This window comes from Equus przewalskii, chromosome 1 (genome assembly GCF_037783145.1).
Source record: "Equus przewalskii isolate Varuska chromosome 1, EquPr2, whole genome shotgun sequence".
Lineage (NCBI taxonomy): Eukaryota > Metazoa > Chordata > Mammalia > Perissodactyla > Equidae > Equus > Equus przewalskii.
This window is the reverse complement of record NC_091831.1, coordinates 82,356,045-82,379,569: the sequence shown is the minus strand read 5'-3', so window position 1 is coordinate 82,379,569 and position 23,525 is coordinate 82,356,045. Positions and strand designations below refer to the sequence as shown.

At 48.4% G+C, this 23,525-nt stretch overlaps 1 protein-coding gene across 6 annotated transcripts in view; it reads right to left on the bottom strand.

Annotated features, from left to right (window-relative positions):
* The window catches only part of ARHGAP22 (Rho GTPase activating protein 22), a 188,242-nt gene that overhangs the window by 104,077 nt on the left and 60,640 nt on the right, over positions 1-23,525 (bottom strand). For all 6 annotated transcript variants that reach the window (XM_070615499.1, XM_008517734.2, XM_070615569.1 and 3 more), the window contains one exon: positions 21,290-21,489. In XM_070615499.1, coding sequence (XP_070471600.1) covers positions 21,290-21,489 — 200 coding nt within the window. The remainder of the gene's footprint in view (positions 1-21,289; positions 21,490-23,525) is intronic.

The following is a 23,525-nucleotide window of genomic DNA, read 5'->3' as shown; positions in this document are numbered from 1 at the left end:
ACTTAGATGAAATGGACGAAAAGACACAAATTCCTGAAGCTCATGCAAGAAGAAATAACTAAATAGCCCTACATCTAGTAAAGAAACGGAATTTGTGGCTAAAAACCTTCCCACAAAGAAAACTCCAGGCTCAGATGGTTTCACTGTTAATTCTACCAAATATTCAAGAAAGAAATAATACCAATAATCCACAAACTCTTCTTTAAACTGAAAAAGAGGGCATACTTTCCAGTGCTTTTTATGAGACCAGCATTATCCGGATACAAAACCACCCAGGCAAAGACACTACAAGAAAAAGACACTATAGACCAACATCTCTGAGGAACACAGATGCAAAAATTCTCAGCAAAAGAGACGTAGAAGAGAACCTGCTACACTTGTAAGACTAAAAGCTAATATCATACTAAAAACTTTACCACTAAGACCAGGATCAAGACGCTGATGTTTATTCTCACCACTTCTATTAAACGTTGTACTGGAGGCCTAAATGCTGTAATAAGGCAAGAAAAAGAAATAAAAGTTATTCAGATTGGAAAGGAAGAAGTAAAAGTCTTTCCACAGATGACATAATTATCTATGTAGAAAATCTGGTGAAACCCTACGGAAAAAACAGCTACTAGAACTAATCAATGAGTTGGGTAAGGTTGCAGGGTACAAGATAAATGCACAAAACAAAGTCATATCTCTATGTACTAAGAATGAACAATCGGAAATGGAAAATCAAGACCATTGTTAATTGCATCAAAAGTAGGAAATACTTAGGGATAGCCATGACAAAAGATGCTCAAGATTTGTGTACTAAAAACTATAAATTATTGCTGGGAGAAATGAAAGTGATCTAAATAAACGGAGCAATATACTGTGTTCATTGGTCAGAAGACTCGCTATTGTTAAGGTGTCAAGTCTCCCCAAATTGGGATGTAGAATCAATGCAACCCCGACCAAAACCCCAGCAGATGTTTTGTAGAAATTGACCAGCTGATTCTAAAATTCATATAGAAACGTAAAGGGCCTACAATGGCCAGATGACTTTGAAACAGAATAACAAAGTTGGAGATCTAATACCACCAGGTTTCAAGACATATATATATCCATATATATGGATAATTGATTTTTGACAAAAGTACAATGGCAAGTCAATGAGGAAGGATAGTATTTTCAGCAAATGGTGGTGGAACAACTCTATATTCATGTGCAAAAAAATGAACTTTGATCCGTGCCTCCCATCTAATACAAAAGTATACTCAAAATGAATCATATCTGAAGACTAAAACTTCTGGTAGAAAACCTTTCTGACTTTGGCTTAGGCTAAGACTTCTTAGATACAACATCAGAAGCACAATTCATAAAAGAACTAATTGCTAATTTGACTTATTTATGTTTAAAAACCCTATTCTCCTAAAGATAGGATTTAAGAGAATGAAAATACAAGTTACATACTGGGAGAAGATAACTGAAAATCACACATCTTGTAAAAGACTTGTACCCAAAGCACTCTCTAAATTTAATAATAAGGAAACAAACCAACTCAATTAAAAAAACAGGCAAAAGATTTGAACAGATACTTCACTAGAGAAGATATCGGGATGGCAAATAAGCTCATAGAAAGATCCTCCACACCATTAGTCACTGGGGAAGGGAAAATTAAAAGCACAATGTGATACCACTACAGATCTATCAGAATAGATAAAATTTAAGAGACTGACCACACCGAGTGTTGGTGCGAGTGTGGAGGACCTAGGACTCTCGTACCTGCCGGTGGGAATGTAAAATGGTACAATGAATTCAGAAAACAGTCCAGCAGTTTCTTAAAAAGCTAAACATCGACCTAGGATATGATCCAGCCATTCCCCTCCTACATATTTACCCAAAGAAATGAAAGCATCTTTCCATACAGAGATTTATACGTGAATGTTCATAGCGGCTTTATTTTTAATATCCAAAAACTGGCCATCAACAGGTGAATGGATAAACAAACTGTAGTACAGCCATGCAATGGAATACTACTCAGCAATAAAAATGCACGGATGAATCTCTAAATAATTATACTGAGTGAAAGAAGCCAGAGTGTGCACTGTATTATTCCATTTATGTAAAATTCTAGAAAACGCATACCAAGCTGACCAGTGGTTACCTGGGGTCAGGAGTCAGAAGTGGCAGAAGGGAGCGGGGGAAGGAGAAATTACAAAAGGCTACAAGGAAACTCTTGGGAGTAACAGATAAGCTCGTTGTCTTGATTGTGGGGATGATTTCACAGGTGTATACAGATATTAAAATTTATCAAAGTGTACATGTTAAATATGTACTGTTTATTGCATGACAATTATACCTCAATAAAGCTGTTAAGGAGAACTGACACATGATTCAGCTATTGGAAAAGTTTTAAGTTTGTATATGCATTAGTTTCCTAACAGATTACTGCAAATTTAGCGGCTTAAAACAACAGAAACTTATTTTCTTACAGTTCTCGAGGTCAGAAGTCTAAAGTGGGGCTTCCTGGGTTGGCAGGGCTGTGTTCCTTCTGGCGCCTCAGGGAGAATGGGTTTCTCTGCTCTTTCCAGCTTCTGGAGGCTGCCTGCATTCTTTGGATCCTGGCCCCTTCCTCCATCCTCAGAGCCAGCAGGCTTGCATCCTGAAATTGCCTTCTGGCTCTGACCTCCTCTCCTGTCTCGCTTTTCCACTATAGAGCACCCTTGTGATTATATTGGGTCCTCCAGATAACCCAGAATAAGGACTTTTTCAGGGTAAGGTCAGCTGATTACCAGTCTTGGTCCCATCAGCAACCTTAATTCCTCCTTGACACAGGTCCCCAGGACACGGACATCTTTTGGGTCCTACCACAGTATATTCGGGGCAATTTGAGAATGTGAACCTACTTCTTCAAAGGTAAGTTTTGTGAATCTAAATACAGACCAAGTATTTTTGATGAAAACTTAGTGTCCAAATTGAGACATGCTGTAAGTGGATTCCAAAGACATCGCATACAATAAAAATGCAAAATATTTCATTAATAATTTCATATTGATTACACATTGAAACGATAATGTTTGGCTACATTGGGTTAAGTAAAATGTATTATTAAAAGACAAAAAGCCCAATAGAAAAATGGGCAAAGTTTGTTAACAAGAAATTAATAGAAGAAAGAAAACAAATGGTCAGTAAACGTGTCACAAGATTCATAATTTAAAAGGAGTGCTGGATCTAATATTGGGGAGAGCATGAGAGCATTCTCACACATGTGATGGGATGGTAATGAGATAAAGCCTTTTTGAAAGCAATTTGCAGTGTCTAAAATAATTTGACGGGCTGGCCTCATGGCCGAGTGGTTAGGTTCGCGCGCTCTGCTTCCGTGGCCCAGGGTTTCGTGGGTTCGGATCCTGGGCACGGACATAGCACTGCTCGTCAGGCCACGCTGAGGCGGCGTCCCACATGCCACAACTATAAGGACCCACATCTAAAAGTATACAACTATGTACTGGGGGGCTTTGGAGAGAAAAAGGAAAAATAAAAAAATCTTTAAAATAATTTGAAAATGAAATCTCTTTTAATCTAGTGTTAAATTTTGAGAATTTGTTCCAAGGAAAGACAAATGCACAGAGACATATGTATAATAATGCTCACTGTAGCATTTTCTCTACCAGAAAAAATGGGAAACAACTTACTCATCCATCAATAGGAGATCGGTTAAGTAATTTCTGGTACGGCCATATCAGAACGAGGTAAATACAGAAGACTGCTAAGCTGAATTGCTCAATTCAAAAAAACGAGTGGAAGGAAAATAATTTAGTAGGATCCTATCCCAATTTCCGCTACTGCCCCTTCTCAAGAACCCACAAGTTACATGTAAAGATACAGAAATGACACAGATGCTTACACTCTGAGAGCAAGTGGTGGGAGTGGTGAGACAGCTTTTATGTTTGGCCCTGTAATGTTTGCATCAAAATAGGAAAACTTAAGAACAAAAAAGAGCCACCAGATAATTCAGGGGGTGCGGCCCGCGCCTGAGCAATGGGCCACCCTTCCACCGTCACTCCCTGCCTGAATGCTCCCCCACTTCACAAGCCGAGGGCCAGGCCAGCCCGTCCAGCACTTGTGCAGCCTGGCAGGTCCATCTGTCATCCCCGGCAGAGGAGCGAGACTGTCCCTCTCTCCCCCCGCTGAGAACATTTGGAGTGGCAGGGCTCTCCACCTGCCTAGGACTAAAATCTAGTGACAATTACTCTCCACGTCTTCCAGCCAGAGTCTGCACAAGCCCCGGCCCACCTGGAGGCCGCCAAAGCTTGTGTGGCAGAGAACGGTCCCTCTTGGGAACAGCTCGCAGGGCACCTGATGGTCCCAAGGCCTCAGCTCCGTCCACGGGAATGAATGAGAGCGACAACAGCAACGACGTCACAGATTTCTGTTCACCCGTCTCTGTTCAGATGTCTCATGCCCAGAACATACCCAAGTAGTGAAAAGATAAGCAACAATTACATTTTCAATCTGAGATGGTGTGGGACAGTCATGGAGACCGCACAGGTGCTAGCTCCAGACAGATCTGGTTTCGTCCTGACACCACTGCCTTTTTTTTGTTGTTGTTGAGGAAGATTAGCCCTGAGCTAACATCTGCTGCCAATCCCCCTCTTTTTGCTGAGGAAGACTGGCCCTGAGCGAACATCTGTGCCCATCTTCCTCTATTGTATATGTGGGATGCCTGCCACAGCATGGCTTGATAAGCAGTGCTAGGTCCATACCCAGGATTTGAACTGACGAACCCTGGGCCGCCAAAGTGGTGTGTGTGAACTTAACCTGTAAGGCACCAGGCCAGCCCCTGACACCACTGCTTTTTGACAGTGAGCTTGGACAAGTTTGCCTCGCCCAGCTGCAGTTTCCCTCTCTGTTCAGTGGGTTCTCTGGGAAGCAAATGGGATGGAGTGAGCAGAGGACCTGGAATGGGGCTGGGCTGTAGCAGGCACCCAGGAAGGCTGCACGGTGGAGGCGTCATTAGTGACAGCTTATGACGAGGGCTTGGGCTCAGACTGGGCCTCCATAGCTAATGTCTGTGCAACTGGGTGAGCCTCAGTTTCCTTCTCCTCAATGTGGGGTGTTTTGAGGATTTCATGAGCTAGTTTCAGGGCCTGGCTAGAATAAGTGCTGTTATGGTGATTCATGAACTATTCCATAGCCAGGGAGTAGAGTCCACTTACAACCATTTTACGGGAGGCGGAATATACATAAACATTTGGAAATAATTATAGGGGTTTGTAATTATTGTGACATTGCCACTTAGGTGGGACTCAAGCAGGTCCAGGGCTGAGGCTTGGTCTTCTTATCTGTAAAAATGAGGATATTAACCTCTGTCCTCCGCTCCTGACGAGGCTGCCAGAGCTGGTGTTTTGTAAGCACTGACGGCTGAAAGAATGGGAGTACTTGTCATGATTATCATTTTAAAACTGATTTGGGCCACTATATCGGTTTATTTGGTTTGTTTCCAGGAACAACCCCCTCCCCCAATAAGACCATTGCTTGAGCCTCAAAATAAGGGATGATGTAGATCCGGGAGTCCCAGGGGGGTGGTGGGCAGGGTTCCTCCTTCATAGTTTGCAGTGACAGTCCTGTGGGGACCTCCCGCAGGGCCTGGATGTCTGCCCTTCTCCCACTGGTTTGAGTTTTGGGGTTCAAGATCTTCACGCTGAATTCAGCTCTCTCTCCAACCTGATGAAGGGCTGGCCTCTGGGAAGCCTTCATTTTTCACCTTGTCTAGAGGGAGACCTGTCTGGAGAAGCAACTTCTGAAATGCTGCTTAGCAAGTTGCCTGATAAGATTTTCCGCCGGCAGCCTCTCGGAAAATCGCAGACACATTTTCAAAAGCCATCGCTCAGGGTTCCTTATCTCCTGTAATTCTGATTGCCGCCTCAGATCAATCTTAAAAAGGTTTAGCCTCCGACACTTAACCAGGAACTGACACACTCCAAATTTTAAATAACACAGATCAGAACGAAGTTCTGTGCCAAGTAGGGAAAGATCCTCCCTCTTTCTTATCACACGAGCCTGAAACCACGGTCCATTACTGTCCAAAAGGCAGAGAGTGAAAAAAGGCAATCTAAAAGTCGGAGACAAATTGCTCCTTGGCTGAGCCACTGCCCTTCCCTAAGGAGGTGAGATGAGTCACTTGTCCAGCCTCATTCTTTTCTCAGGACTTTGTCCTGAAGCTTCTCCCAACAGGTTCCAGAGTGACCCCGCCTCTGTGCACCCACATGCACTTGGTGTGTGCCCCCACGTCCCACGCTCTGCTCCACCACCGTGTCTGGCTACACCTGGTCTCCCTAGGGAACCCGTCAGCACGTGAGGCGTGCCCTTCGGGCAGAGTGTCAGAGGGACAGTCCTTTGCTCTGCAGAATGCAGGGGCTTTGGAGTCCAAGCGTCAGCTCACTGCACCTTCCCATCCCGCCTAGCCGGCCACAGTCCCTGATGTCCTCAACTGCAGGGACTGCCCAGCCCCACCCTTAGCCCATGGAAGTCCAGCTGGATCCGAGGGTGGGCCTGGGACCTGGGACCTGGGACCAACTGAGCCTGGGGTCTGGGTGGAGCCCTCGGGAACCCTCTGGCCTCAGAGCTAATAGCCTCTCCCAGCCCCTGAGGGAGTGCCCTCTCTTTCCAGGGTGGGTGGGTTCCCTTCCCGAGGTTTTCCCTGCTGTTAGTCTGTCCCACTCCAGGACCCTGATCTACGCTCTGCCCCAAATCGTGTACCCCTGCCTCACCCCGAGTCATTCCTGGGGGCTATTTCGTTGGGCGGCCCTGTCTCACCGGATTCCTGGGCCTCACGGAAGGCTGTGGGATCGAGGTGGTGCTAGTGGTCCTAGCACTGTGAAACCCCAGCTCCACCCGGGCCAGGGGTCCCAGCACGTTGCTAGGGCTCAGCCTCCCACCCCCCCCGGCCCTTGTCATCAATGCAGGAGTTCTAATGCCCACCATCAGGTTCATGACAATGAGATGCGATGCCATATTGGAAAGTGTGCAGAGGCAGCACTCACTGGATTGCGTGTCCTGGCCTCGCTGTGTCACCGTGGGGGGCCCCATGCTGGGCTGCCGGGTAGGTTACTGGGGGCACAAGGGAATTAGTGTTTGTGACCAGTGGACTAGAATGCTTACGTGGGGGCTTTCCTGAATCCACTGGGGGGACAGGGCTCTGGCCAGGGGGACTGGGCTAGAGCGACATCATCCACTTTCAGGCCTGGTCCTTTACAAACTGCTGTGACCTCCCAGGCATCTCCCCTCCCTCCCTCGCCGGGTCATCCTTGGTGACCAAGAGAGGCAGCCTTGTCTGACCCCGGGTCTGCAGCAGCCTTGCTGCGGCAAGAGGTGACCTTTTATTGTTTTTAGGTACTAGGATTCCAGGAACGTTTAGCATTGCTTATTTGAACTAATTAGATGTTATTTTGAGAAAATAAACTGTAGATAATTTTTTCCTGAACTGCTCACCCGCCTATAAAAAAATAAAAAGTTTTAAAAATCACAGGACTACTTAAACATCGTGTTTCTATGCAGGTAAAGCTGTTGAACTACTAATGCTGATTGTCTCGCTCCTCCGATTGGATGTTCGGGGAGAAGCGATGAGGGGTTATTGTGATACGGTGTTGGGGGGCACGAGGGAGCCGCCTTGCTCTCATGGGCAGAAGTGCTGAGCAGGGCACGGTGGAAGGTCTGGGTTCTGGCCTTGAGATGCAAAAGCCTGACCCTTTGGACAAGGAACACTGGAAGGAGCCCAGAAGGACACGGGTCACTTCCTGGAGGGGTCATGACTCCCTCACTGTCCCTGGCCAGATGCCCAGCCTAAGAAGGCTCTCCTCTGGGCAGTGAGAGTTCCTGAGAGCAAGAAAATGACCCCTGTTTCTCTTTGGCTCACTGGACCAGATGGTGGGCCTCTTTGCCTCCTTAAAATACCTGGTCTTTCAGACGGAGGTGTTAGGGAGAAACTGAGATATGCCAGCCCCTCTGGCGCCCATGGCATTTAGTAGCGTGTCAGTCACTGCAGTTGACGGCAGGTGCATTCGGAAGCCATCAGAGGGCACTGTGCTCTGAGCTCCCTGGAGGGGAGGGGATCTTCACTGTCCATCCACTTTTTTCCAGTATTTTCTTAGAGCCAGGACTCAGGTAGATGTGGTGTCAATTTCTGCCCCCTCTCGAGGCTCACCCTGCCCTCCGCTCTTCAGAGCCCACTTGGCAGGTTTGGAAAAGCCTCTGCTGTTCCTTCAGAACCGGAGCCCTTGGGAGGTGGCGCTGCCTGGCCCCCACCCCACACCGTGAGGAGCCCAGGGAGACACCCTCTCCATAGCCCGGGGTCCGTGGCACTGAACCGCAGGCCTACTCTTCTAGGCAGCTGTCCCTGCCATGTTCCTGGCACTGCACAGCCTCCAGCCTTCTCCGCCGATGATGAACAGGCTGTCCCAGAGGCTGACCCTGTCTGCTTAAGCTGGGTCCCAGCCTCGGAGCACATTCCCTCGGAAGTTTAGTCCTACTTGGAATACACCCTGTTGGCACGTGTTGATGCTGGGTCCAGAGGCTGGCCTTGGATAGGAGGGGCCCTTCCTTGGCTGGAAATGGTTTGGTTCTGTCTTATTGCTGCGGGGCCTTCAACTGGTGCCATTCTCTGGGGTATATGGTGCCTCGGGGAGAGGGGCCGCTACACCGTTCCGCTGAGAACAGCTTAGTCTGAGAATCATCGTCTAGATTGTTTTGCGATGACCTGTACCAGGCTGAACTGCAGAGCCCACTGCTGCTAAGGGGCACGTGCTGAGTTCTGTGGGGAAGCACGCCTCCTCCAGATTCTCTGCAAAGGCTGCCATTCATTCAGGAAACGTACCAGCGTCCTCGGCCCACCGGGACAGGCAGCGGTCCCACGGCAGCCGCTCCACGTCACCTCCATTTTGCTGATAAACGGTAACTCAATCTTCTCCTCATGCACTAAGGAGCTAGAATGCCCCAAATATAATTAAAAGTAAGTTATGCTCGTCCAAACAATGAATAAAATACGTTTTCCATGCTGCTTCAATGCCATTTGATTCATTTTTCTGCCTGGTAATGGACAAAACTAGTAATTTAGCCCTCAGTCTTCCAGCTGTTACTGTAAATTAACTGGGTTCAATTGAAAGCCAAAGAAGTGATCTATTCTAAGTGGAAGAGGTTTAAATACTGTAAGCTCATATCCGTGCTGACTTAAATTAGCAGACTCTGAGAGAAGGTCACTACATTTACTCACACAGCCAGCAACATGGAAGGAAACCTGGAAGTCAGCTTTAGAAGGTGAAGATCCATCTCACCGCCAGTGTCACTCTGGATGCAAAAGAATTCGGAGCAACTGAGATGCCTGTCACTTGTGAATTATACTCTCTTGAGTGTGTCCTCAGGTGTCTTAGCAACTTGGTTTTCTTTCTCTACAACAGTGGCAAAATATTGCCACACAATTCTTAGTCATAAGCACTTGTACAGTATTCCTGATGTTGCTGTTCCAAGGGCCACTTTCAGAACCACTGTTGTCTGGTGCAAGGCAAGCTTTTTTTTTTTGAGGAAGATTAGTCCTGAGCTAACTACTGCCAATCCTCCTCTTTTTGCTGAGGAAGACTGGCCCTGAGCTAACATCCGTGCCCATCTTCCTCTACTTTATATGTGGGACGCCTACCACAGCATGGCTTTTGCCAAGTGGAGCCATGTCCGCACCCGGGATCTGAACCGGCGAACCCTGGGCCCCCGAGAAGTGGAACATGCGGACTTAAGCGCTGCACCACCAGGCCGGCCCCCAAGACAAGCTTTAAAACACATGTTTTGGGATGATGGCGTCAGTCTTAGATTTTTTTTCCTTGACATGCCACATGCAGAAAAATTGTTTGAACTAAATATTGTTTAAAAATTGTTTCAAAACAAGTTGGCTGCTACGGCCAATTTGAATTTAGTCAATGAATTTCTATTTGATTTGAAATAAATCATTTGACTAGAATTTTCATTTTCATTTTCATCCATTTAATAGTAGGGAGTTGTATTTCTCAACTCTCAAATAGTTGCAGAAATATAAAATATCTGTTAAAATAAGCCACACATTTTGATATTTGAACCTAAATAAGTGATGACTCTCTCTCTTTTTATAAGACTCCAGTGAGTAATTCTTCACAAAAACAGCATTTGAAGTTGTCCCCCAGGGCATTTTAAACAAGGGAACATTGATGTAATTTTTCTTCAGCAGCACTAATGACAATGCGAACATCCACGTGAATTAGCTCACAGTGGTTTCTGCTGTGCTGTGGAGGACGTCCGCTCCGGGGCTGCTGAGCCATCCTGAGACGGCGAGCAGGCTGGTGTGGCACCTTCCCGCATGCTCACGCATGTTCCTTCCAAGCGCATCTAGACCGACTGGAAATTGCTGTGCCAAGATCTACGGAAGCAGCTGGGGATGTAATTAGTTGCTTGTTCTGTGGACAGAAATCTGCAAGTGGAAAGAATGAAGGAGGAAGTGAGAGCAGGCTCTTCAGGATTTCTCAGGAGTCAGCGGCAAGTTCACTAAGCCAGATGGGACTGGTTGGAGACACCAGCTGCAAAGGCCTCCTGGCACCGAGGTCTGTATCCATCAGTTCTCTTGCTGCCAGTGATGTCCCCACAACTACCTTTGCCAGGTGCCACAGTTGAGTTCTGCACAAGATGGCCACCAAAGTCCGCAAAGGGCACCAACAGTAGGAATTCTGGGTAATTGTCCTACGCTGGCCAGACCCCCGGAGCTCAGCATGCTTCTTTGACCTCTTTTTTTCACTCGTCCAGAATGCAACTTCTGAAAACCGCGATGGTTTGGCCAACTCTAGTCAGTGTTCCTCCATTCCTCTCTGCTTTACAAGGTCTCCACTGACCTCTTGGCTTTGAGAGTTAAAAGGGTACCCAGAGATCATCTCCGGCCAACTTCCCACCCAATGGCCGACTCTCCTCGAAGTTGCTTAGTCAGGTGATGATCTGGCCTCGGCTTGCCCAGCGCCAAGACGGGAGCTCACCCCTGTCCAGCAGACCCCTCCACTGGAATGGAGAGTCCTTCACATATGGGGGCATGGTGGCCTCTGTGCAATCCCATTTGTCCTGGGCGTGACTTCTCGAGGGTCACAGAATAAACACAGCCTTGTTCACATGAGGATGCAGGGCTGATCCAGTGCCCTTCCCAAGATTTCTCTTCTCTAGATGATTTATTCAGTTTGTCCCTCATATAGGGAGGGGTTCAGACCCCTCACCATCCTGGCTGCCCTGTTCCTGAAAATGCAGTGCCTTCAGGGGACTGTCCTTCTCCACTTGTGACCTGGTCTGACCATGGCCGAGCTCAGCGGGGTTCCCCTCTCGTTCTAATTTCTATGCATCTCAATACAATCCAGGGTCCTCTGTAGAATTCGGGCAACCACATTTCACTGTTAGTCTATATCAAGGTTTCAACTAGTTAAAACTTTGTGCCTCATTTGACCTATTCTTCAGTCTAGGTCTCTCCACTCTGTGAAATCAAGTGACTTTTTGAACCAAAGGGAAGACTTTATATTGTTTCTTAACGATTTCCCATGAAACCAGCCTGTCCTGATTATTTGAATCTCAGTGCTCTTTTCCACCTTTGCTGTCCCTCCCACTCTGTAAATTCACTACCTGTGTTTTTGGATTTTTGACGTCATCAAAAACAACACACAGTAGCATAATGATTAAGAGAGTGGATTCTGGGGTCAGATTGTTGAGTTTTGGGTTTTGGCCCTAAGCATGCACTTACAAGCTTTATGTGATCTCAAGCAAGTCACTTAACCTCTCTGTGCCTCAGTTTCCTCATTTGGACAGTGGGGAAAACAATCATTCCTAAATCATTTCAGTCATCTATGGCTGCATAACAAACCACTCCAAAACTTAGTGGCTTAAAAAACAGTGATGTTTTTCCTTATTTCTCATGACTCTGTGGCCCAGGGATTCCCACAGGGCTCAGCTGTCAGTTCTTCTGCTCCACCTGGCATGGCCCAGCGTCACTTACTTGGTTGTATTCAGCTGGTGTTTGGAATGGGCTGGAAGGTTCAAGAAGGCCTCGCTTGTCTGCTGGACCATGTGGTCTCTCCTCCATGTTTCCTCATCATTCTGTTGTCCACTTGAGCATCCCCAGCATGGTGATGGCTTCCCGCCATGAAACCGCTTAGTGTCTCCAGGGCTGAACCGACAACTTGGAGAGCATCACTTGTCTCATTCTATCGGTCAAACAGTCACAAGGGCAGCTCAGGTGTAGAGGAGGGAAATAGACTCCACTTCTTGTTGGGAGGAGGGGCGTACACGTGGGGAGGGGAGGGATGGGTGGTGGCCATCCTTGGGGACTGTCTACCACATACCTTGTAGAGTTGCTGTGAGAATGAAAGCAAGTTAATCCATGCCAAGCACTTAGAACCGCGCCTGGTTCACAATGCATGTGTGTCAGCTTTATTTAGCTTCACACCCAGGAAGGAAGGCAGAGCCGAGATCAGTGCCGTGCTGCGTGCCACTGGACTCCTCTTGCTTGACTGAGCTGGAAGATTTGCTGAATCGTCGCTGGGTACAGTTCCACCCCGGGGAGAAGACCACCAGTAGGGTATTCCTTATATATTTCATCCTACTCTCACGGCTCCCTGTAACGTAGGTGTGGCCATTCCCATCTCACAAAGAGGAAACTGAGCCTCAGAGAGGGACATAGCTTCTCTGGTTACTATCTGGCAAGCCGTGAAGCCAAAACGCAGAAATCTGTCATCCTTCTCTATCACACGGGATTCCCTAAAAGGACTTGCTGAGGTCCAGACACCAGGTGTCCCCGGCAGTCCTGACACCCACTGTTGGATTCCTAATTGAAAAAGGCGATGCTGACGATGCTCGGGGGTGCTCCAGCGAGCCTCGTGGGTTCAGGTGATCCCTGCTTTCTGGATCTTCACCTGCTTTTCACATTTCATTTTAGAAGCCTTCTTATGCTTCTTGGAGGTCTTCTGTTTTAGATCCCATTCTAAGGACTATACGAATCTTGTCTCTGAGTGTTAAGGCAGCATTGACAACACCACCACCTCCAACTTCCATTTGTCCAAACCCTGGTGCAGCCGGAGCCCTAGACCACCACACTGAAAGTGAAGCAGGAGGGGCTGGTAGGTGGTATAAACGGGATTCACACCCAGCTTCTCTAATTCCCAATACTCTTTTCCTTCCATTATAGCATGCAAGCTTCCATCCCACCTTTCTGAGCATGACATTTTCCATCTGTACAGTGGAAATTAATTGTCTCTGCTCTTGTAAGGTTGCTGTGAGGCTCAAAGGAAATTGTGAATGTTTATTCAACAAGCACTTATCGGGTTTCTCCTATGCTCTGGACGCTGAGGACACAGAGGGCAACAAAACAGACAGAATCCCGACCTTGGTGAGCTCACAATTCTAATAGTGGAAGACAGTCTGATAAGCCCCTTGCCAACCATCAGGCACTTTACAAAAACAACGAAATATTTCCCACTGAAGATCTGACGCAAGGCTGGGTCAGTGTTCATTCATTCATTCAATTTACCTATTTCTTCATTCATTCATTCAATTATTTATGTAGGCATCAAAAGTTACTGAGCATTAATGATATGTCAGGCACTGGGCTGGGTGGTGAGAAAAGAGAAGTGATAAGATAGACTGAGGCCCTGCCTGAGTGAAGTCTACAGTCTAGAATGGAGAACAGGCCTTCAAACAAGGAAGTGCTAGAAAATAACAGTAGCGATATCAACCACAGCAATAATAATAATGATGATGATGATGATGCTGATGCTGACCTCTTGGCTGGTCTGAGGAACAGCTGACAACCTACGAAGGATGCTCAGTCAGCCTTTGCTAAACCAACTCCAGCTGAGCGGAACTTACGGGGTCTAGATCTGAAAGAGCGTCTGACGCACAGGCTGCGTTGTGACTTGCTGTGAGCGTGCGATGGGCTCTGACCAGCCTTAATTGTGCACCCCAGATGGTGCTGATAAGTGCCACGGTGGGGAGGATCTGACACAGCCAAAGTTGTGAGATTCTGCGGGCAGACATTAAGCAGAACAGCAAACAACTGCTTTCTAGCAGCCTTACTGTGCTCGGCCAGACTTCAGGTGCTCTTGCAGCGCACCCATTAACCTACGCCTGATGCCAGCCCCCCACTTCCCTCATTCGAAAAACACAGACAACCCAGGCACCTCCAGCAGGGGCGAGGACCCAAGGAACCGGCTCCTGACAGCACCGTTTTTTCTTTGATGTACAAGCTTGGTAAACAGCGGCCAAAGAAAAGGGATGACTGGCTACAGGCTGGAACGTTCCCGGTGACCTCCAAGCTCTAGGGTCAGCTGGTCACTCTTTCTTCCCCTGAGGTTTCCTCTTTTCTTAAAGATTTCTGCTTTCTGATTGTCCAGTATTAACGCTCCCTCCTGGAAGGGCCTCTGCTTTCCCATCCATCTTGTCTTGCCTCCTCCCAATTCCAAGCTTTTACTCTAAATTAAATCAAACTTGAAATCAATCTTCTTTCCCACTGCCAAGCTTGTCCTCCTGGAGAAAAACAAAACAGAACCCAGCCTGCCCTCAAAGTGATGTTTGACTGGCCTCTGCCAGAACCTACAGCTGCCCCAGCCCCAGGGGCGTAGATCTGAGCCCCCGCCACCCAGGGTTGCAGGCGTCGCCTGGCCTGCCATCTCCTTTGCTGCTTCTGAGGCTCCCACTCCCTGCTCCAGCACGTAGCAGTTTTCTAGGCCACACTGGATGTTAGGACAACAGCCCCCTCTGAATGGTCTTTCCGCTTTGAGCCTGGCCCCCTCCCAACCCCTGCCTGTGCTGTTGCTGGATGATTTCCCTCTCGGATGGAGCTTTAAAGGCCAAGTCTGAGCCCCCGAAACTCACAGCCCCCCAACACTGCCAACAGAATAAGGACCCAGCTCCCGGGTGCAGCATCCAAGCCCCTCTCCGTCCAGCTTTTGGGACCACGTTCCAATTTGCATTCCTGCCTCATGGATGCGACTCACACTTAAGCTTCAGAGACTCGGCTCTTCCTCAGACATGAGGCCTCCCCAAAGTTGATTTTAAACATATTTTCTGAGCACCTCCAACATGGCAGGGCGAGCACTGCAGAGGCCGCTGGGCTGGGCGGCTCTGTCGAGAAAAGGGAGACCTCTGTCTGACCCCACACCTGATGCCCTTCCTGGTTACCTGAAGAAGAGCTCTCTAGAACTGTGCCCTTGTCACTTTCCTTTTTAAGTTTTAGTTTTCCTTTTCTTGTTTAAATGAAAACTATTTTAAAATAATGCACTTAAACGAATATAGTCTCACCGTGAGAAATGAAAAGGATTCAGATAAATCTCAAGTTTCCTGATCACCACCTCGCTCTCCAGGCCCCCGCCACAGCCCTACCCTGCAGCTCTGAACGATAGTAGTTGTATTCCGAAAATTCCAAAAATAAATTCTCTCAGTTTTATTTCACTTACTTTTAGTGAGAAATATTTGTTATTCTTCATTTATTTTTTTAAAGTTATATCTCAACATAGTTTACAGAATCAAATAGTTCTGCAAGGCGACGAGTCTTCCTTTTCAACCATTGCCCGGATCTCAGGCACCACTTTCAACTCTTTTAGATGAGGGTTTTTTTTTTTTTTTGGTTCTTATGTTTGTTTCTAAATAATCATGCTTATATTACCACGTGTTGATTTGAAATTGGAGGCATTATCTAAGGAATTTCTGGCACAGAAGGTTGAGATGTTGCCTGTGTGCCCCTCCAGCACCCCCATGTGACTTCCTGACCCTCCCTGGTTTCCATGGTAACTCTGGTTCCATCAGTCAGGACTCAGTGTGTACCTCCCACTCCGGGAAATTTAACTTAATTGAAGCATTACTCGAAGGATTCTTTTCTTTTCTCTTTCTAGAACTTGTGTCTTTCTAGAGCTCCTTCTATTTAGACGTTGGGTTGTCTCTCCTTTTTTACACTCGGTTGTTCTTCTCTTCTTTCTGAGACATTGTGTCAAGTTTTTCCTCCAGCCCTTCCTTGGAGGTTTTGTTTCTGATATCTTATTTCTGAAACCTGGGAGCGGGTTTGTTTCCCGACCATCCATTTTTATAGTCTCTCTCTGAGGAGGTTAAAGATCATTTTATGTAAAAGTTTTCCCTCTCTCACATAGATTTGGTTGCCTCCATCTTGCCTCCTTTTCTCTCCTGTGACTGTGTTGTCCTTCGCGTGAGACTCTTTCCTTGCTGTCCAGTGACCTGAGCTTCTTACTCCGACATAGGCACGGTGCTCTAAGCAGCTGACTGGCAGCTGGATGAGGGGAGGCTGGGAACTGTTCACACGGCAGCCAACAGACAGCCATTGGCCTGGGCTGTATCACTGGGGAACCCCTGCTGTCAGTGTACTTTGTGGTTTTCTTCTTGGCCTGTCAGATGCTCCAGTGAAAATTCTTCCTTTCCTTCCTTGGGGCTATTCCTGGCTGTGGGGGTCTGGGAGCCAAACGTGGGATGAAGTAACCAGTCTGCTCATCGGCCGCCGTCTAACTCTCCTGTTCTCCGTGTGGCCCTCCCACCAATGAGTGGGCCAGCGCCCTCGCTCTCAAGTGCCTCTCTCTGATCCTTCCCGGAGAACAAACTCCAGTGTTCCACCCGAGGCGGGGAGGGCAGTCACAGCTTTGCATTATGTTGTTTGGGAGATCGGGGATCTCACTGCTTTTTAAACTGACTTCCAACCACTTCTCCTGTTTTCAGCTTCTCTTCTATCCTTATTTCCAGTGATATTGGGTCCTGCAAATTCCTGAGTCTTTGGTGGGGGTCGGGGGTCTTCTCTGCATATCTGATGGATTTTTGTGCTCTCCCTTGTGCTGGCTTGGAATTCAGCTCTCTCTGTCTGCTAAATCAGCTGCCTCTTGCCCATCCGCTTTCCAGCATCCAGAATACTGTCTCTCTCCTGTCCTTTCCATCTACGTGTGTTTACACCTTCAAAACCACGCCTTTAGTGCTCTTTACTGGAGTTTGGGTGTTTTTAAATGCCATCCTTAACTAGAAGTTACACTTTAAGTTTCGATTTTCTTATTAATTTGGGAGGTATTATGAAGTGTGTGTTTAATTTCCACGTGTGTAGGTTTCTCTCTCTCTCTTGCATACACACCCTCATTCACTATCATTTTGTCCTTAATTTCTGTCTTTTTTCACTGCTATTGTCAGTGAATGTGTTTTTATGATTCAAATTTTTGAAAAAAGTGAAGAACAATGAATATTATTTTTCTTTGTTTACGTATCCTTCAAAGCTATATGATTAAGAGCATAAAAGTTCATAGCTCCACTATTTTCTTGGTAGGACGTTATTTATATTATTATGAAATATTTCTCTTTGTTCCCTTTTGCTCTTATCAACTTGAATTTTATTTTATTTTGATGTGGCTAAATCTGCTTTCTTTTTGCTCACATCTGCTGGCTTATCTTTTTCTATTGTTTTGTTTTTCAATCTTTTCGTTTATTGCTCTCTCTCTCTTTCTCTCTCTCTCTTTTTTTTTGTGAGGAAGATTGGCCCTGAGCTAACATCTGTTGCCAATCTTCCTTTTGTGCTTGAGAAAGATCACCGCTGAGCTAACATCTGTGCCAGTCTTCCTCTATTTTATGTGGGATGCCACCACAGCACAGCTTGACAAACGGTGCTAGGTCTGTGCCTGGGATCCAAACCTGCGAACTCTGGGCTGCTGAAGTAAAGTGCTCAAACTTAACCACTACACCATTGGGCCAGCCCTGCTCTCTCTTTTTTAAAGACAATCTTCCACTTTCCGTCCTTTAAGAGACGGATGAATCTGACCTACTCACATTTATCATGAAAACCGAAATGTTTGCATCTCTTCCTTGCCATCTTCTTTCTTTCTTTTTTGTTTTCTATTTACCTTTCTTTCTTGTTTTTTTTTCCTTCCCCCCATTTTCTGCCCATTTGTTGAACTGATTACATTTAATTTGCTACATTTTTTCCATCTTATGTTTTGCAAGTTATGCCTTCCATTTCTATTCAAAGCCAAGAAACCCACAAGCGAACGATCGGGATAACCAGACTGAAAGTGAGTCAGTCCTCAAACAGTGGAGATGACCAGGCTGATCGACAAAGGATGCGGCCGGAGTTTTCATGGCTCAGGAAACTCCTCAAGCAGAAGCTAAAACCATTGCATGAAAAACTCTGGAATCTTCTATAGTGACAGTGTACGCCTGTCTGCTGAAACTGTCAGGGACAATATTGGGACAGGCTGGAGGAACAGGGCCACCCCTGCAGGTTCTGTTTTAAAGTGGCTTTGCCTATTCTTTCCATGTGAGCTTGAGCAAACCACTTCTTCCTCCGTCGTCCTCCAGTTTCCCCATCTCTAGGCTCTCCGCCCTCTGTGGACCCTCCACCAATGAGAAGGGGACGGGGGAAGAGACACGGCTCTGGAGGGACAACAGAGGTGAGCCTCACCAAGCGTCACATGCTCTGGGCAGCACCAAGGGGAGCTGACCATCCCTCCTCTCGACAATGACGTCCGCTGGATGGGTGACAGGCCACCTGTCAGGACGGCGCTTGCTACCTGGGCACTCCTGTCACGGTAAACAGGGAGCAGGGTGCATTTTTGCAGGAACCAGACATTGGGAATTAGCCTATTACATGTAGTTCATGCAATTAAGCGGAAATTTGTGGGCTTTTTACCAGCAGGCATGCAGGTTTGAGCTCATACTGTGTAGTAAGATAACTGAGTCAAATTTGACCAATCGTCTTCTTGGGACTGGGAGCCTGTGCTATGGGGTTGCCACAGCAGTCAGGCTTCACTGGGGAGGGGGCATTGTGGAAAGGAATAATGTCCCAAGAGGATTTGGAAGTGTCAGCCAGGCTCGGAGAGGCCAGACGGGAGCCCTGGGTGTGATGCTGCATCTCTTAGGAGATGCTAAGAGATGCTCCTTTCGGGGATGTAATGGCTCCTGGCGATGAATGCCCTGGTTTAGTTCGGGTTGGGCCTGAGGGCTCCTCCTGCATCCAGGCTGGTGATTGGGGATGTCAATGCCTCCCTTTGATAAGCTGCTTCTACCAGCAGCCTTTGAAGTCTGGAAACGGTGGCAGATGAGGGAGAGGAATGTCTGGTTCAGGAAATCTGGGAGATGGACGTCCCTTATGGAGTTGCAGCCCATGGTTGAGAACCATCTAGGGCTCGCCATGAGGAATACGCGGGGAAGCCTGTGGCACGGGTCCACACATACCCTGGGTGACCTTGGTATGTTACTTGAGTCCGCTGGGCTCACCCAGCATCACGATGCAGTTCTCTCAGGAGATGGTGCCGTGGGCTGGACGAGGAGGGGGACGATGGGAGGGGCAATAGGCAGGGCTCTGAGTGGCTGAGGACCCTGGCAACCTTAGTCACAGTCATCGGAGTGACATGTCACCAAGAGGTCAGCCAGGAAAGCAGCAGGCAAGATAGAGCTGTGGTGCCCAATCTGGGGAGTAGGCTCTGGGGTAGGGGCTGGGGAGGGGGAAGCAAGGCAAAGATGGGGCGGAGGGAGCATGAGGGTACCCAGACTTCAGTACCCCACGTGCTAGGATTTGTGCTGAGTTATATACAAGTTCTACATTAATCCTTAGCGCATCTCCATGACATTGGTAATGATGTCTCCACTTTAGCAATGATAAAACGGAAAGGAAAAAAAATTTAAGTGACTTGTTCCAAGTCATACAGCTAGCATGTCTGGGAGCTATTTTCCTTCCTTATAAAACCAGGGAGGCCGGATGAGATCAGGGTCTCCTAAACTTGGGTTTAGATCCACTTCCACGGTTTTTGTTGCATCCACCTCTCATCTGTACTATTATTTATGTAAAAGTTCTCCTTAAGCGATCTCATGCATTATTTCTTATTTTATTGTGGTAAAATATACATAACATATAATTTACCATTTCAACCACTTTTAAGTGTATAGTTCAGTGGCACTAAGTGCATTCACATAGCCGCGCAACACTTCTTGTTTCCACCTTAAATATATTTTAGAAAGGAAAGCATAATATCAAGAACGGAAACCAGTATTACTTTCCAAAAACAGAAGTTAACATTTAGAATAAACGCAGTGAAGACAGAAAGTGATTAAGTCGCAGCTAGTTACTGTTGCCACCGATTTTCTTGCTGTGATGCTGACACAATCCTGAGCTGTGCCCTGGTACCTCTTTGCAGCCCGCCCATCACTGAGCACCCTCCCTGCCTCGCTGTGATGTTGACCTGATCCCGAGCTGTGCCCTTGTACCTCCTTGCAGCCTGCCCATCACCGAGCACCCTCCCTGCCTTGCTGTGATGTCGACGCGATCCTGAGCTGTGCCCTGGTACCTCCTTGCAGCCCACCCATCACTGAGCACGCTCCCTGCGGCCCAGCCCCTGGGCACCCTGCAGGAACTGCTGAGATGCACACAGGCTCCCGCCTGCCAAGGCTCTGTGGCTCCTGAGCCCCAACAAGGGCATCTCCCTTTTTTTTCTGACTTGGAGCAATGACTAGGAGCACAGCCTTTGGGACAAGTCCTTTAAGTTCCTGTCCCCATTTTTCCCGAGAGAAAGGAGGGTACCTCCCAGATGTCCTTTCTCTCTCTGAATCCCGTAAGAAGGATTAGATCGCCCAAGTCCTGCGTGACCAGCTGTCTGGCAGGGCAGCATAGAGACCACTTCGTCATTACGTTTGCATGGTCCAACCGCGACCAGGCTACACCACGGTGGGACAAGGCTACTAGTTGCTCTGAGTGAGTGAACTTGGTGCAATGTGGGTGGAAAGGCAGAAGTGGTAAGTAGCTGGGGTGGGTCTTGCAGTGCTGGTGGAAAACAGAAGCAGCCACCGAGAGGCAGGGCATCCAACATAAGGGTTTCACAGTGAGCCAGATTTCAGTTTGAAGTTAGATTTTTCTGAGTACCACTTCCTTGGACAGTGGGAGTGATGAAATGGGTGCACCTGTGTCCTCCTTGGAAGCAGTAAGAGGCTGAAAAGAACACAGGGAAGAGTGTTTTCCTAAGCTGTGTGGAGATGCTCTCTACCGACATTGGAAGGAAACATTTTCAGTACTGAGGCTGTGGGTGCGTTTCAGTAAAGCAAGCTGGGACACCAGGAACATAGGGGCTGAGAAGAAAAATCGCTTTGAAATCCTGGTGAAATGTCACACTGAGTGCAGTCAGTGCCTTGGGTGCTCAAGGGGTGGAGGGCTTGACAAGAGGGTCTCTCTGCCTGTCCCCCTCTCTCCTGGGCACAGGTGACCCTCCCTTGGAGCTCCCCCATCATGCCTGATGGACGCAGGACACGGGCTTCTCACCTGGGGCTTGGTCTCATCCTTGTCCTTGTAGTAGAGCAGCTGGTCCCCACGCAGCACGAACCAGCGCTGCTGCCAGTTCTTCATGATGCTCCTCTGCTTCTTCAGCCAGCCCGCCTTCAGCACGGGGCCCAGCCGGTGGGCGCAAGGCAGCTGGCCAGGACTCCGGCTCTGCTCGCCCATCACCAGGCTTTTGGAGCGGGCTGGAAGCCAAGAACACACACAGTGAGTGTGAAGGACGGCATGCCTGTTGTCAGTCCTTGCCCCAGCCTGGCATCCTAGCTGCCTTGCGACCAGGCCATGGAAGCTCAGTCCAGCAGGGCACGATCATGCTTGGCCTATTGCCCCCTCGGGTTCAAAGGGGCATGGATGGGAGCCACTCAGCTGCAGCTGCCCAAAGTTATCCACCAGGTGTAGGTACACAGCCTGCCTGCCTGGTTAGTTCTGTTATGTGTCTGGGATCCTAGGTTCTCATTTCCCCAGGTTTGTTCATCCATCCATGCACCCGTGCATCCATGCATGCATCCACCCACGCACCCACACATCCATCCATGCATCTGTCCATGCATACATCCGTGGATCCACCCACCCTTCCATTTGTTCAATGGTTCATTCATTTATTCGTTCAGCAACTATTTATTGGGTACCTACTATAGTCCAGTCATTGTTTTAGATGCTGGCAATAAAGCAGTGAAACAAAAATCGTAAAAATCTGGATCCTGCTGGAGCTCACATTCTAGCAGGATCCTGTTATTCAGGCCCCGAGGGAGCTGGCCCCCTCCAGAGCCTCTCCCTGATTTCTGCATGGCACCCCTCCTCTGGAGGCATCAGACCTGTGCGTAATGCCCAGACCCCCAAAGCCACCTTGCCGCCTCCCTGGGACCATCCTGGCAGGGTGAGCCTGACTGCTGGGCCTCTGCTGCAGCTCTTTGTTGTCACCTGTTGATGGCTCCTTGACAGGGCAGAGGGGCCGTCTCTCCTACCTCAGAGCCTCTGAGCGCCCATGAGCCCTTCCACCCTGCAGGCCTCTCCTTCTGCCCAAGTGACTCGTCGACCAGAGCTGGCCAGGGTTAGCACTGCCCTTCACTGTGGTGACGGAGGTCCTGTCCCCTCCTCGCCCTGCCAATCTTTCCCCTCCCTCTCTCTCCTCTGCTGTGCAACCTCAGCAGCCTGCCATCAAGGGAGAAATGCCCTGCCTGGGGGAGGCTGGGCTGAGCCACTGGAGGCAGGTCAGGGCTGTGCCCAAGGGGGCAGAAAGGCATCAGGAGGGCCCTTCGGCTTCTAGGGGTACACCTGCCTCCCTGTCCCTCCTCCCATGTCGAGCTGTCGAGGGGCTGGAGCAGGCCTGGATTCAACACACTTACTGATCCCCTTCCAGGGTCTGGGGCTGTGTCGGGCCCTGGGGACATGGAGACGAGGGTTACCACGACCCCAGTGTTCTGGGGGGGGTGGGGGGGGGGCGTCTGACAGAGGACTGAGGAGAGAAAGGGGACAGGTGTGTCCCTTTGGTTACGGAGTTTTCTTCTCTGGGTCTCAGTTTTCTCATCTCTAAAATTCCTCTAATGGCTCAAGACTCGATAGTAAAATTAAGTCACTGGGGCCCAGGCTTTTGTTTTTAATTACTTGAGATTTCTAACATGAGCCTTGGCAGGAGCTGGTCATGACTGGCCCATAGTTCCCTCAACGTGGCACGACAAAGAAATGGGGGGCATTTTCTGCCCTGATCCCCAGGCCCTGGGACCACCCTCCTGAGGGCTGTGGGTATGGAGGGAGCAGGCAAGTGGGAGCCCTGTTCACCAGGGCAAGGAGGCTGGGCCCGTCCTGGGGCAGGGAGCTATGGCTGGTCTTGGTTTCAGCAGATGCGGGCGTCCCACCCGTCCTGCCCCGGCTCCATGGAGGAGAGGAAAGGCCAGCTGCTGTCCCCCTCAGGTCCCCAGGGGCACACAGCCTGCAGATGCTACTTAGGCTGCCAAACCAGCCCAGGTTTTCCCCAGCTGATCAATCACACAGATATTGCTTATAAGGCCAATTAAGCATCTTGAAAGGAAAATAATCATTGTTATGATTTATTAATAACCACTGTTGCTGTCTTCAGCACTTCCTTGAATCAACTTATTCGCTTCTGGAAATACTTAAGCCAAGGTTTCAGGTCAAACAGCTCCGCCATTCTAAGCTCCGGAACTGACAGGAGTTTCTCGAGAGGGCCCAGGAGTGGACCCAGGGCAAGCTGTGACCTGGA